The sequence below is a fragment of the Serinus canaria genome, chromosome 6 (genome assembly GCF_022539315.1).
Source record: "Serinus canaria isolate serCan28SL12 chromosome 6, serCan2020, whole genome shotgun sequence".
Taxonomy (NCBI): domain Eukaryota; kingdom Metazoa; phylum Chordata; class Aves; order Passeriformes; family Fringillidae; genus Serinus; species Serinus canaria.
In genome coordinates this window covers 18,961,416-18,975,594 of record NC_066320.1, presented here as the reverse complement: position 1 = coordinate 18,975,594, position 14,179 = coordinate 18,961,416, and the positions used below count along the sequence as shown (strand labels likewise).

The following is a 14,179-nucleotide window of genomic DNA, read 5'->3' as shown; positions in this document are numbered from 1 at the left end:
CTAGGCTGCAGCACTCTCACTGACTATGATGTTCTGCAGGAAAATTCACCTTCAAAACTTCTTTTAAATTTTTCTTTCAGAGACTGAGCAAGTGTCTGTGAATGCACAAATACACACATATGGCTAATGAGCAAGTTCAGGGTAGAAAGGACAGTGGCAATTCCTTTATACACTTTGTCATTTGCATTCTAAATGCCTGCCAGCATACCTCTGGAACATGCACTGTATGGGTAATCAACTTTTTCAATTAGATAAGACAGAAGAGTGCGGCTGAATTGTTTTTTGATTTCTAAGAACTAAAGTTTAACTTCTGTTTAAATTTTTTAAGAAAAGATCCTGATATTTCCAATTTGCTTAGTTGTACAATTTCTTTTTATACTAATTATTTAATAAAAAAAAAACAAATCTAATGCAGAATGGAAAGATAATTTTTTATAACCCAGATAGGTGGAATTTTCAGAAGCAATTTTATCAGAAGTTATGTTTCCAAGACCCTTTAAAGATTTTCGTTACCATTGATCTTAAAAAACATTTGCTTTCCTGCCCTCTAGTGCTCATGTCCATTTAAGTCTTCCATACAAACCTGGTTTTGGAAACCTACCACCATATAAATGGTCCTATTGAAATAAAATTCCTTACTTATTGCAATACCACCAGTGATCTAAACAGCTCCTACTGCTGTTGCCCAGGTATGTATCACTCTCATGCAGTTATCTGAAAGGTAAAACTCTTCAGGTTACTTTTCATTGTATCAAACCAATATAAGCAAGTTTTCCTTCTCAGTTCTGGACCATATAATGGAGTTTGAAGTGCACAAATTGTAGCTCCTGGGTTTATTATTGAAACATTTTCACTGCTAGCAAAAGCTGTTAGTTAGCCATATATCAAACTACAAGTTTTCACAGTATTTACAAGTTTTCATCCACATTAAAAGCTCTTCTACTTAATGTAATTAATTTTGCCTCCAGTGATGCAGTTTGTTACAGCATTGTGCATGCTTACATTTAAAACAATGGGTTAACACACTACATCTGTAATTACTCCCAAGCTACCAGAAAACCAGTGAATTAAATTTATTTAGTGTTAAATGGATATGGAATGTCATACAGTACATGTAAAGACACTTCAAGATGAGTAAAGCAGAACTAATTGCACAAGGGATTAAAGGTTCACCTCAACAGTCAGTATCATCAAATCATTACAGCTTCCATCTTCAGAGTGCAAGGTATGTCATGCAAAGAAAACAGCTCAAAAAATCCCCAAACAGACAAAACCAACATTGTGGTACCACTTAAAATGCTATCATACCACAATATTTTACAAGACATTAGGTGATCATTCATATAGAATGAAGCATTTTAGCAATAACAAAAAAGTTTTAAACATAATTAACAGATTTTGCATGAACACAAATTCCAGCATTACTATACCTAAGGAACAGGCAACATGCTGGGAGAAAGTACCTAAAAATCAAAGCCTTTTTTATTCATAGCCAATATTACCTTCTGCAAGAATTCTGCAATCTTATTCAGTTTCCTCACATAACTGGGTAAGGTTCAATACATTTTTACATAGAGCATAATCACATAACCACCACATCAGCAAGAGGATTTCATTATCTTGATCAGTTACTACATTTAAAACCATGGTAAGATAACATGCCCTGCAAACAAATTGTCTTCTGGGACAGTGTTCTGTATGTAGAAATATTAAACAACTAAAATATACTCCTACCCACTTTAACCCCAAGTAACTTATAATTTGTATTTACATATTTTTGAAATACGTAGATAAAAACTGCAGATGGCAGAAAAGCAGAATACACAGGAGAGCTATGACAGCGCTGACGGAGCGGGTGGGTGCAGCCAGGAACCCCCAGTGACACCTGGGCAGGGGCTGTACCTTTTGCACTCTTCCTCTGTCCAAGGGGCCTCACCAGGGCTACCAAAGGCAGCTGCTGCTATGGCAGAGCTGCTCCTCCTCTCCCAGCTGGCTGAGCTGGGAGCAGAAGGTGCAGCTCAAGCAGTTCCACTCAGCTGAAAGCAGACAAACACACTCCTACACACCTGCTTCAACCACAGCTTGAATGTTAACATGGACAAGACACAGGAGATGAGAGGATGGCTTTTAACATTTCCACCTTGCAATGCTCATATTCTGAGGGCACCAACAGGTAGATTAATCTACCAAAAAAAAAAAAACCATATAAAAAAGGCAAAGTTGTTTGCCCTCATGTTAGGAATAAACTATTTACCTTCCTGGCTTAAATGTAAGCAAGAGAAACTCAAGAAAGAACTTCTTGAGGTTAATTTTCCATCTACATTTAAAGAAAATAATTTACTAAAACTGTAACTTGCAAGGTCTACTAGCCTTGAAGTGAGGATACAGGTTAACTATACCTGTAGTTAAATAAAAAACTTTGAAAGGCATTTTACAGAAATAAAATATGCAACTCTAGGAAGTAGGTGGAAAACCACTTTAGTATTTGTCTGGAACATTCTATTTTCATAGCTCACCATTCTCAGGAATGTATATTTCATAAATAAAAATACAGAACAAAAATTTATGTATTCAATCTAAAGCTGGATATTTCTAAACCTCTTCAGATAAAATTTGCTTTCTCCCTCACAATTAAGTGATAAAGCCTGAAAAAAAAATTGACTTTTCAAATCTATCTTGTATGAGAAAACACAGATGAACAAACCAACACCTGGAAAGAACATTTTGTACAAGATTGCAGTTCTAAAACACTTATATTACAAAGCAATGTAAATAAATACCAGGCTAGTACAAAAGCTCTTATTTACAGTTTTACAAATGAAAACGTTTTCAGTGTAAATGCAGTGTTTTAAAGAACACAATATTAGTAAAATGAGTTCCTGTATAGACCATTACATTTTCTGCTAGGCTTGAATGCAGTATTGTATAAAACCATTGTTTCAAGTTAATTTTTGTTTATAATTTAGTACAGCCAAACCCCAGTTTATGCCTGGAATGGTATCTGTTAAAGTGCTGAAAAAGAGGACATTTCTGAAATTTTAGAAAAACATACTGTACATTATTAAAGCTTTATCAAGTCAAAACTGGTATATTTTGTTCACATTTGCTACCACACCACCTGGGAATGGGAAGTTTTTCAACAAAAACTTGTTATTATTGGGATGGCAGCCATTGATATCTTCGCATCCAAAGTCTGATGGTTTCCCATGAATAACTTGTCTTAAGCTTCAGTGGTGGCTTCAGGTTTCATAATCTGGTAAGTAATCAAGTATTCTGGATAAGCCTGGAAGAATGACAAAATTTTTTTTATTATTATTTGATTCTCTGGATGAACTAATAATGTTTGTTAAGGAGGAGAAAAAATTAATGTCAAAAGAAAAAAGGGCAAACTGTCAAAGGTAAAAATCCCTGGATCATTCAAGAAACATGTATCCTTTCACCTGCAACCACAACTGGAGTTTGTTCTAAAACAAAAGCAAACCCTAGCATCCACAAACCTAGGGAAAAAACCCCCAATGCATGATCTGCCCTTGAAAAGACAAGAGAGTAAAACCAACCCAAAAGCTCTTTACCTGCTCTCCTCTGTAAATGACGTATTCTGCCAATGCCAATCCATTCACACTGGGCCTCCCGGTCACTGAGTGATGTCCTGGGGGAGAATGAGCCATTTTCATGGCACTGAACTGCAGGAAGGACTTGCCCAATGTTACACGACAGAAGAGCAACTGCCTGTGTTGAAAGGGAAAAAGGACCATGAATACACAATGCTTATGACTTTGAACCTTGAAGCCACTTCAGTCAGCTTTCATAGCTCATAAACTTCTCAGGTTCTATTTTGCTGAACAAAAGTTGCACTCACTTTGGAATGCTCTAGCCCAAGGAAAGGGTTGGTAGTAATATGGAAAAATGTTTATCTTAAGTTACTGGATAAAGCACGCTTAACAAGGTACTCAGAGACTGCCACAACCTTTTCTTTGTCTGTTACTTATTTCTTTTCATTTTTTGGGGCCTTTTAGGAAAAAGTTTTTTCTCCCCTCCCCCATTACTCATCCTGACAACCTAATTCACAAGCGTTCTAATGCTAGATTTGTATCTAACAGCCAAGTCAACATCAAGGCCAAGACAAACTCGAGGTCAATGCAAAATAGCTCAGACTAGCATTTGTCAGTTTGCTATGCTGTTTTCACTATCAAAAGACTCAACAAGGGCTCTTAGTTCTGTATACACCTACCTACTGCAATGACAATGGAATCCTGGCATTTTTACAGACCAAGGTTATGTACCACCTCACTCTGCTAAAACTTTTGCTTTTCTCACTCTTTGCAGAAGACAAACTAAAAACCCCTTCTTATTCAAAACTTTAAAAAGCATGAAGAGACTCTGACATCCTCTCTAACTCTGGAAGATGATCCTCATTATTTGAGAGTGCCAGAAAAGAGTAAGCAACATGAAAAGGGGGAGAGACTCAAAGGAGGATACTGGAAGGATGACTTTATCCTTGTATACCAATGTAAAACAGGATGCACACAAACACTAAATATTCTTCTGGTTGAAATGACTGCCACCACCAAAACTGACTCCACGATCTAAGAGTTTATTCTGAATTGATGGTATTGGTAACAGGTGTTTTTGTTGAAAATAGGATTCAAGAACTCAGTTAGTGGCAGAATCCACAAATCCATATCTCTATTTCAGTGTGTGAAAAAGCAGTGATGTGAGTGCTGACTGTTACAAAGTACATACTCCTCAAAGAAATACTGCATCTGAATATCTCTGAATTACTCCTTTCTCTGTAACAGACAATGAACTAAACTCTCATATTGCATCTCTCACATAAGCATCTAGCAGATCTTCTTCGTTCTCTGGCTTCCTAAGTCTGATTTTTACACTAAGTTAAGGGCAAAGATGCACTTAAGATGGTTGAAGGCTCTTTCAGACTTTGAAACGTCAAAGTTTTCTGAAAGTTTCTATTAGGTCCAGCACCCAGCACACAGAGAGTACTGAGAAGGTCTGATTAGCAAGCAAACCCTTCCTCAGAGAGAGACTGCCGCATTGATAATCTAGGACACAATATGCAAAAGCAAAATCAGATTCTTTTAAGGGACTTACCTGTGGCAAACATAGCAAGATCTATCTTTGTGAATTGGACATCCAGTGCCACCTCCAATTCCATACACATACTGATTGCTTTTGGAAGAATTTTCAGCAAAATAAATCCCAGCTCCAAACATGCCGCCTATATAGGCATGTCGCTCATCAAAGCCTTTGTGAATGATTGCATTCACAAACGGGGAGCCTAAGAGAAAGGAAGTAAAACACTGAAAATACAGTACACAGATTTTTGTATGTGTCACAATTCAATCACTTGTTCCCAGTGTGCTGGGAACTACGTAGCCTTCCTTACAAACATGCACTGGGAACTTTGGTCACCAGGACAAACTCTGTATTTGTATACAGGAAAGACTTCAACTGGCTTTACCTTGCTAATGATAAGCTATCATTGGAATGCTTAACAAAACTAACTTATCAACTTATAAAACCAAGAAAACAAACAAAAAAATCCCACCCCAAAACAATCCTTAACAGAATAAAGTTTGACCTTTAATGATTTTGGTCATAGAGCTGACAAAACAGACTTGAGGAGGCACACTACCTAATCTTCATTCATAATTGCTGAAATGTTTTCACTTAGATCTTTGAAGTTTTCTTTGGGGAGACAAGGAGATGCACATTTCAGAAGAACAATACAGTACATTGTATCATCCCTTGTGAAATACACAAACACTTGCTCATAAAAAAACTCATGTAAAACCTGGAATCTACTTCCATTGAGGAAATTTACTTGAGACAGTAGAAACCCTCCAATAAAGAGGGCTGCTGATGAAATAAGTTCATAAAGTGCATTTCAAATTCTCACCATGAAACAGCATCCTTTCATTGGCATGGTTATGATTCTCTTCAGAGACCTCTTTCCTTCTGTGTGTGTATCTTTCCCATAGTTTTTTGTTGCACACTTTCTGAATCTGAAACAGTCAAAATGACAACAAAAATCTCAGTTCACTTCACTGGACAGATAATCTATAGCCACTACAGTACAGTTACACTGCCACTGCAATGAGAATACTTTCCTTGGGACTCAATGAAACACCAATTGACTTACCCCGCACAAACCGATTGTTGCTTTATGGCAAATAAGTAGTAACTATATACATAAGAATCAATTCATTTTACAGAGCTCCTTGTTAATAAACCTTAAACTAAATATGCTCTAACTTAAATTTAGCAGGCTCAGTCACAATTTTTCTTGATGCCGAACCACTAGAAAAAAGATCAATCAATAAATTAAGAAATGCCTTCCATGAAGATTTGTGAAGCACTTCTAAAAGAAAGTAAATTACATGCTCCCTGCAGAAGTAGGCTGGGTATTGCAAAGTCTTGTGCATGTAGATACAGCACAGCAATTCCACTTCAGTTCAGAATAAAACTTAGTAGTACTTGTAAATCAAAATATTTATGATATTAATGAAAATTACCATTACTTCAGAGGGAAAACCACATAAATTCAAACCAAAATTCCATTAGATTATTTAAACTCATCTACTGCCTGTTTTTTTTGCTCGTTTGATATTAAACCTCGCCAAAATAAAAGTTCAAAAGTTTTGTGTTTCCTTCTTCGGTTTCTTTCCTGCCATTCTCTCTCAAAAGACACCCTCTTCTGTTTCTTATAAAACCTCCTGCCTTTTTCTTCAAAAATTCTCCAGTTTTCAGTGACATCCTTCTATGTCAATTTCTTCCTGACTATTAGCCCGTAAATAGCTTTTCTGTATACATTAAGTCTTTGAACCTCTCTAGAAAGTGATCTTTATCCTGTGCATGTCTCAGAATGGCACATCTTATCACCTTATGGAACTCAAACAAGTGTAGAACATTTTACGGATATGTTACTTATAGACAAAACTCCAAACATGTAAAACCACTGGCCACAGAAAAAAACAGGCACCTTTAAGATGTTGTATCTATTGAAGACTCCACCAGCATGTCCTCCATCTCTGTGCTCTCGGACAGTACTCTGCATCTGAAAATTGGGAATTTAAAGAGGATGACATTCTTTCAGAATATATTAAACATGTTTCCTTTACACAAGTCCAGTAACGAAAATAATTCATAATTTATTAACATAATTAAAAATCATAAGAGAAATTTTTAGGTGACTGGTTGTTAAGTAACGCCAGATTTTGTGAATGGCCATGAATAGGTTTAATGATTAAAAAAAATCTGAATGTATTTTGACTGCTCCATGGTCTAGTTTTCAAACTGGAGGAGACTGTCACTAATCTCTTTAAAATTGTATTCAGGATTGTTCAGAACTGTGCCTTGTGTTATTACGGCAGTTTGAAAGGAAGTGATGTAGAACTGTCAATGACAACAGGCAATCAATTGGTAGCACAGAATTTATGTTATATTGAAGATATTTGATATATAGTACAGGTTTTAAAAATACTACAAGCAATAAAAATGTAAGAAAGAAAAAAGTTACAGACATCATGACTGCACAGTGGTGCAGTCAAAGTTGGGAGTCTGAAGTATCCTTATGCAAGTTTTACTTAAAGGATAAGTTAAACTCTCTAGCAATACTTCCTTATCTGCTTCTTTAGCAGCAATAGCAAAAATACTGAGAGACTACAAAGAATTTACCTCTTCTTCTACGGACTGAAATTCCTTGTCTTCGGTGGAAAGGTCTATGAGAATAGTTCCGCTAGCAGAAGTATTTAGAGTCAGGTACGGGTTAAGTCCTGTGAATGCAATAAAACACAGCAAAATCTATGTGAATGTAATAAAACACAGTCTCAGAAACCACAATTGCTTTCTCTGATCTGTGGACACCGATTGATCCTTCTCTCAGCAAGAAACATCATTTCAGATGCACTAACCCACTTATCAATGCTTAGCTCAGTATACTAGTACACACAACAGGGGAAATATTTGTAAACACTTGCTTACTTCAGAGTTTATTTCAACTCTAGGCAGTGACACAAAGTCCACAACTACTGGTGGCAGTGGCATCATGAATGGAAGAGCAACCTGAAGCACTAATTTAGTAGGACTATTTTTCCCATGGTCATGCAGATAGAACTGACAAAGAACTAAGTCTGTCAATCCAAAATGCTTTAGCCTGGTATCGAAAGCTTAAAAGATATTGAATGTTTAAAAGAAAACTTCTCTATCTTTCCAAATATACAAAAAATTCTGCAATTTTACACAGAATCCAATGTCAGTTTGCATTGGACAGACTGCAATCATAACTGGCAAGTAGTGGGAGTGTAATTACTGGATATAAGATTATGAAGACAGTGTGTATCAAGTGTCTTTTCTGGCCATGGCCTTTCCAGACAACTAACAGGTGACCAGAATTAAACACTGGGTCTGCCATGAGCTCTTTAAAAGGAAAAATCTAGGGAAAGTGGAAATTACAGATTCATGCACAGTCCAGAGCTTCATGTTAGCAGTGTGCAACTGGAATAGTGCTCAGGAGAAACAAAATGGGAAGAACCAAAATAAAGCTCATCCACTACTAACCTCAAAACAATGGTTATACTTCAGGAAGAGATGCCATATGTACAAATACACATGTTCAAAAATACATCAGGCCTACTTAAAAGGCAAAGCATACAGTTAGTGGCTATGTAAACTTTGAACTCAAACAAGACATGAGGCCAAAAACACACCTTAAAACTAACTTTTATCCAAATTACTCAATGAGTCTGTCCAGGAAGACCTGACAATTATGAGAAAAATATGCAGATTCACTTAAATACTTTGTTATCAGAAAAAGAATTACCTAGGGTTGGTTCTTACTGTTTTAAGGAGCAAATAGTAATTTAGAGTTTGGGATAGTGACTCACTACTATGGAGTGAAAATTTTAGAATGAGATTTCACAAATGGTGAATCAGGAAGGGAGAAAATCCTACCAATTCTAATTTATTTAATTTCTGTGAAACACAGCAATATAACAGTAAGCGATATTTCAAGGAGTCAAAGAAGAAAAAAGATTTGGAGGGTTTTATTTGCCTTCTCTGCAGCCATAGTTAAATGAAGCATACTGAATGATGATGAATTCACAACTGCTGGGACTGTGCTGGTATCAACAGTCCTGCACAACTAAAGAGGCCGTAGCAGTAATTTCAATGCAAGTTAAAGCTGTTGAACAAAGCAATTAGGTTAATTTTGGTTCACTGAAAGCACACCAACTCTATTCTTAAAGAAAAGTGTAAGAATTTCAGCTGACTTTCTGAGTGAGCAGACAGCATTCTGCGGCAGGACCCAACAAACAGGACATAACAGGCCTGAACTCATCAACAGAATGTGCTCTGCTGTTTAGAGTGCTTTGATGAAGATAAATATTCCCTATCTCAAGGAGCTTATGAGCATTTTGCACGAAGTCAACATTTAACCTAAGTAAACAAAAAAAAGTGACCAGAGAGAAAAAAAATAAATCAGAGAACTGAAAGGCAAGATTCACAGTAATTCACAACATAAATAAAAGTACCCAAGTTTCCAGTCAGAAGACATTCTTACCATTTTCTAGATCAGGTTTTATTACCAATTCTTTTTAATGAGATATAATTTGGAATAACATAAGTAATTAATAAAAATTGATTATGTAAAAGCAGTATTATGGGATAATTTAAAATAAGCATATACCTTGTTGTCCAGAAATAAGTCTTTCAACTCCTTTGATGATTTTATGCCTATGACCATAAGCATTAATGCCAATTTCCTTCAATTCTTTGTGTCCCATTTCAACCAATACGTCCAATGTTATCTATAATGAAAGCAAGACCATGTTTTTTGTACCAGAAGAAATGCTAGTGACACTGAAAATATACCTCCCAACAGCTGTGAGAAAAAGCTACTGTGAAAAAGAACAGGAACATTAGAGGTTTCAGTGTATTATTTTCATATTTTACTTTTACTCAACTGCTTTCTTCTAACCTTTTGTCTTAAGTAAACATGCTACAAACTACAAATTGTAACTTGCATTGCTTGCAAGTGTTATGCATATGTTAATATATATGCATATATTTTAAGATATATGTTTTATTATAGCAATTAAAAATCCAGTTACAGTCCTTTCCTTCATCCAACTCATTCTGACTGTCACTCATTGAAAATCTGTCTTATTACATTACACTAACGAGGCACTATTTATTCCATTGCTTTCTAGCCCAGACTATCTTGAAATAAATGTAATCACTTACCTGTTCTCTCTCAAATATGTCAATTAGATGTTCAAGGCCAAGGTTCCGCACAAACTGATTAATGCTAAAATCTACACCTGAAACTGGGTAAGAAGAAAAACACAATGTACATTCACACCTGTATTGTAAAATAAGGCATACACATCTCCCCCTGTCTGTGGCAACAATGAGAGAGGCAGAAATTCCTGGTCTTTTGCAGATGCAGATTAAATATTAGATATCACTAACCAGCAGCAACTAATCTGCTCTTCTACCTCCAAAGAGTAGTCTTTGCCATAGAACAAGGCAACCAGCAACCAGAAAAGCACATTACTACAGAAAATATACTATGACAAGTAAAATGTCATAGAAGTAACCTTTTAAAGATACTTGATCTAAGAACAGCCTCTTAAAAACTAGATAAAGTTGGTAGTAAAATACTGCCTGGTATGCAGCCAAATTTCATTTGACTTCTCTTTTAAAACACAATTCACCATATTGGTTCTGTTCAGAAAAAAAAAAATTAAAAAAAAAAATTAAAGGCTCGGAAAGGGGAAAACAGTAAAATCTTATACTGACTTTCAGACTTCTGTCCCTCATAAATGACATCATAAGGAATGCTATTCACTCCTGAGAAAGCCTCACCTTCTTTTTTCTCCAGAACAGTAGCTCCCTCTGCACAATTTGTACCAACAACAGAGGGAAGTTCAGAGAAACTACCAGATAAGTTGTCAAGACTACTTGCAGCAGACAGACTGGATGGACTGGATGGAACAGAAGAGAGGGAATCAGCTGCAGAACCTGTAGTCTGAGACACACTTATAACCTGAGGTTTGTAGCAAGTCGGTAAGGCAGAAGGAGGCATTGCTGCAGTCAGTAACGCACTGACATCATCTGCCTAAAGAGCAGAAAACAACTCATTAAAACAGAGGAACACTTTTGCACAATGTTTTTTCCTAGAATGCACTATCATATCAGCTTTCTTAAGTACACCACAAAATAATATTGGGAAAACATGCATTTTACAGTGCAGCTTACAAAGGGCCGTTTCTGCCAAGAGCATAACATCAAACTGTAAAATGTCTATATGTAAAAGTCGTAAAAAGGTAAAAAGTGAAGACACTTCAGTATTTCTAAAAAAATGTAAGGCCAGTTAAACAGAATTAATTTGCTACAAAAAATGAACAGAAGCTTCTACTGGCAACCAGAATTTATGAAACAAAACAGTTTCTCTAAGTGTAGTTTTGGATTACATTATAATACTTAGAAAGAACACCCCTAAGAATTTAATAGACAGATAGTTTCTTACAGTTATGCTACTACAAGGTTTGCTTATATTTTATTGTGACAATTTTTGTATTAGTCAAACTATAAGCCCTGAATTCAAAGCATCAAATGACAACCATTAATTCATTTTGTTAGCATTCTGAGGTTTTTTCATCCCCAGTCCATACTGAAATAAGATGCCTAAAGCAAGAAATTATTTAAAGACAGTTTATAAAGCCCTATTGACTTCTTTTGCCAAGCATATACAAACCCCACAGAAACCACAGTACTTTTAATTTTGCAGAAGTGGTTGCATTACTGTTTTTTAAAGGATAGTTTTAAATGTGGTGTCACACATTAGTAAGTACGGATTTCGCAAGAGGAGCCCCATCACTTACAGTGACCAGGTCCAATGGTGTTTGTCCTTCTTGATTTTTCAGAGTAGGATCAGCCCCGTGTGCCAGTAACAAGGCACAAAGCTGAGTCCTTCCTTTCTGGGCTGCTTCATGAAGCGGTGTGAAAGCCCATTTGTCTGTAGCATTCACACATGCATTGTATTTTATAAGTAAAGCTGCTACATCAACATGCTGGAAAAGTAAAAAAAAACTTGTTAAATTCCAAGGTACCACAGTGTACTAAAATAATTCAGAACTATTACTGCTATTTCTCTGTAATCAGTAATTCTGAATTTTCTTAGAATGCATTTAATTATGATTTCAGAAAGTATTAAAGCAAGGTGTTTTCTTCCTCATCTATGACATATCAGCAAAAAGTTAAGTAAGATTTGTTCTCTTGTGAAAAAAAGGATAGAGTAAAACAAAATTCCAAATCCAGAGGAATCTGAAAGAAAAAAGCCTGATTCTGAACTTCCATTTTGGAAAGTTCTCCAAATGTTTTGGTTAAAGACTTGATTTAAGGACAAAGATTCAGGAAGTTCAGCAAAAACAATTGCTGTCTCAACAGCATTCATATAACTGAAAGTGAGATCTTCCTGATATAATTTGACTGGCACAGGTAAGGAAACGCATTTCACAGAACACTTTCGGCCTGCTGGCTTTTTAGGCATTCATGGTCAGAAAACTCCATTTGTGACCTTACAAATTCATGAGTCTTGACCAACAACATAAGCTGTGATCTAATTATTCATTCTGTTTCTTACAAATAAGATTACGCTGTAACTCAATAGCAAAAGCATTCCACAGAGGATCGAAATGCTGTCAACGAAATGTACCATTTTTTAAAAAAATAAATAAAGTCTTGGAAAGTTTGAGATATTTACCCCATAAGATGCTGCATTATGCAGAGGAATCAAGCCTCCTTTATCCTGTGCATTCACATCTGCTCCATGCTGCAGCAGGTATTCTGCAACCTCCAAATTATTGTAACCAGCTGGAATTGCAGAAGGACAGAATGAACAGAATTAAAACATCACCCCCAGCAGGCTGTGGAAAAGTTAATTATTAACTTAAATTACTTGAAAGTAAATTAAATTGTCAGTCCCAGGAAAGCATTACCTTAAGAGTATTTGGTTTTAAAACCTGTCAATAAACAATAGAAGATCCTCTCTGGCTAGACAGAACAGGAAAATAATTAAACAGTTTGAAAAGAAACCTAAAATTAATATGCATAAGAATCTAATTTTTTTAAAGAAAAGGTACTGAATCCTCTAGCTTGAGGCTACACTATAAACTTGGGTAGACATAGAAAGTTCAGCCACAGTAATTAGTAACCAATCAAACTAGTTAGAGCACTGACCTGCTAAATGTAGTGGTGTAGAATGCCGTCCCTGTGTGTCCCGACAATTGACATTGTCAGGTGAACAGAGCTTTTTAACTCGGGCCAAACAACCTTTCTTTGCAGCATCTAGGAGAGCTGCATCTCCTCTAAGCAGGTCTTGAATATCAGTATCACCATCTTTAACAAGGTCTAGAGGAGTATTTCCATCCCTGTTTTTCTTTGTAGGGTCAGCTCCATGCTGTGCACACCAAAAACAGGTGATAAGTATGTCAGTAGAATAAACATGCTGCATCTTAGGCATCTAATGCCTTGGTGAGCAAATATTCTCAAACATATTAGAATCCTGCAGAGAGCCTTCTGTTTACTGTGTGAAAAAGGACAACATAGGTACTAACAGTATCCCTTTTACTGAAAACATTTAAGTACAATAATTTAGAAACCACAAACCAATTTCTGAAATGTAAATGGACTTTGAAAGCGAATAAGAAATTCACCTCCCTCCAGCATATGTAATACCTGTAACAGGAGTTTGCAAATCTCGTATTTTCCTTTTGCTGCAGCTTCATGCAAGGGAGTGAATTTCCACAAGTCAGCTACATTGACAACGGCACCATGTTTAACCAACAGCTCTGCAACTTCATAGTGACCATATGAGCAGGCGTTATGTAAAGGGACTAGTCCTCTGGAAACAATTAAAAGAAGAGAAAAACTTTTTAAAAACAGCGTATTTTTTTCAACAATGATATAAACATAAAACACAATGCATCTTTGACCATATCAAACCAGAACAAAGTATTTCCCTATCCCCCCAACAGTAGGAGTACCTATTGCAGTAAAAACTCAATCAGCGGGGCACTAAAGAGAATTAAAAGCACAGCGCCAGAGAAATTCTTGATGCTCTAATCTAAAGTAGTGCAAAATGCTTTTGGATATTCTT

General features: G+C 36.1%; 1 protein-coding gene across 1 annotated transcript in view; it reads right to left on the bottom strand.

Moving 5' to 3' along the window:
* Positions 1 to 1,049: 1,049 nt before the first annotated feature.
* TNKS2 (tankyrase 2) overlaps positions 1,050 to 14,179 on the bottom strand; it is a 29,477-nt gene continuing 16,347 nt past the window's right edge. Inside the window, exons 15-27 of the mRNA XM_030240971.2 lie at positions 13,759 to 13,924; positions 13,261 to 13,480; positions 12,785 to 12,894; positions 11,904 to 12,092; positions 10,885 to 11,137; positions 10,261 to 10,343; positions 9,704 to 9,824; positions 7,696 to 7,793; positions 7,001 to 7,075; positions 5,918 to 6,023; positions 5,110 to 5,296; positions 3,573 to 3,729; positions 1,050 to 3,283 (exon numbers count right to left, since the gene is read on the bottom strand). Of these exons, the coding sequence (XP_030096831.1) occupies positions 3,221 to 3,283; positions 3,573 to 3,729; positions 5,110 to 5,296; positions 5,918 to 6,023; positions 7,001 to 7,075; positions 7,696 to 7,793; positions 9,704 to 9,824; positions 10,261 to 10,343; positions 10,885 to 11,137; positions 11,904 to 12,092; positions 12,785 to 12,894; positions 13,261 to 13,480; positions 13,759 to 13,924 (1,828 nt within the window). The 3' untranslated portion in view covers positions 1,050 to 3,220. The remainder of the gene's footprint in view (positions 3,284 to 3,572; positions 3,730 to 5,109; positions 5,297 to 5,917; positions 6,024 to 7,000; positions 7,076 to 7,695; positions 7,794 to 9,703; positions 9,825 to 10,260; positions 10,344 to 10,884; positions 11,138 to 11,903; positions 12,093 to 12,784; positions 12,895 to 13,260; positions 13,481 to 13,758; positions 13,925 to 14,179) is intronic.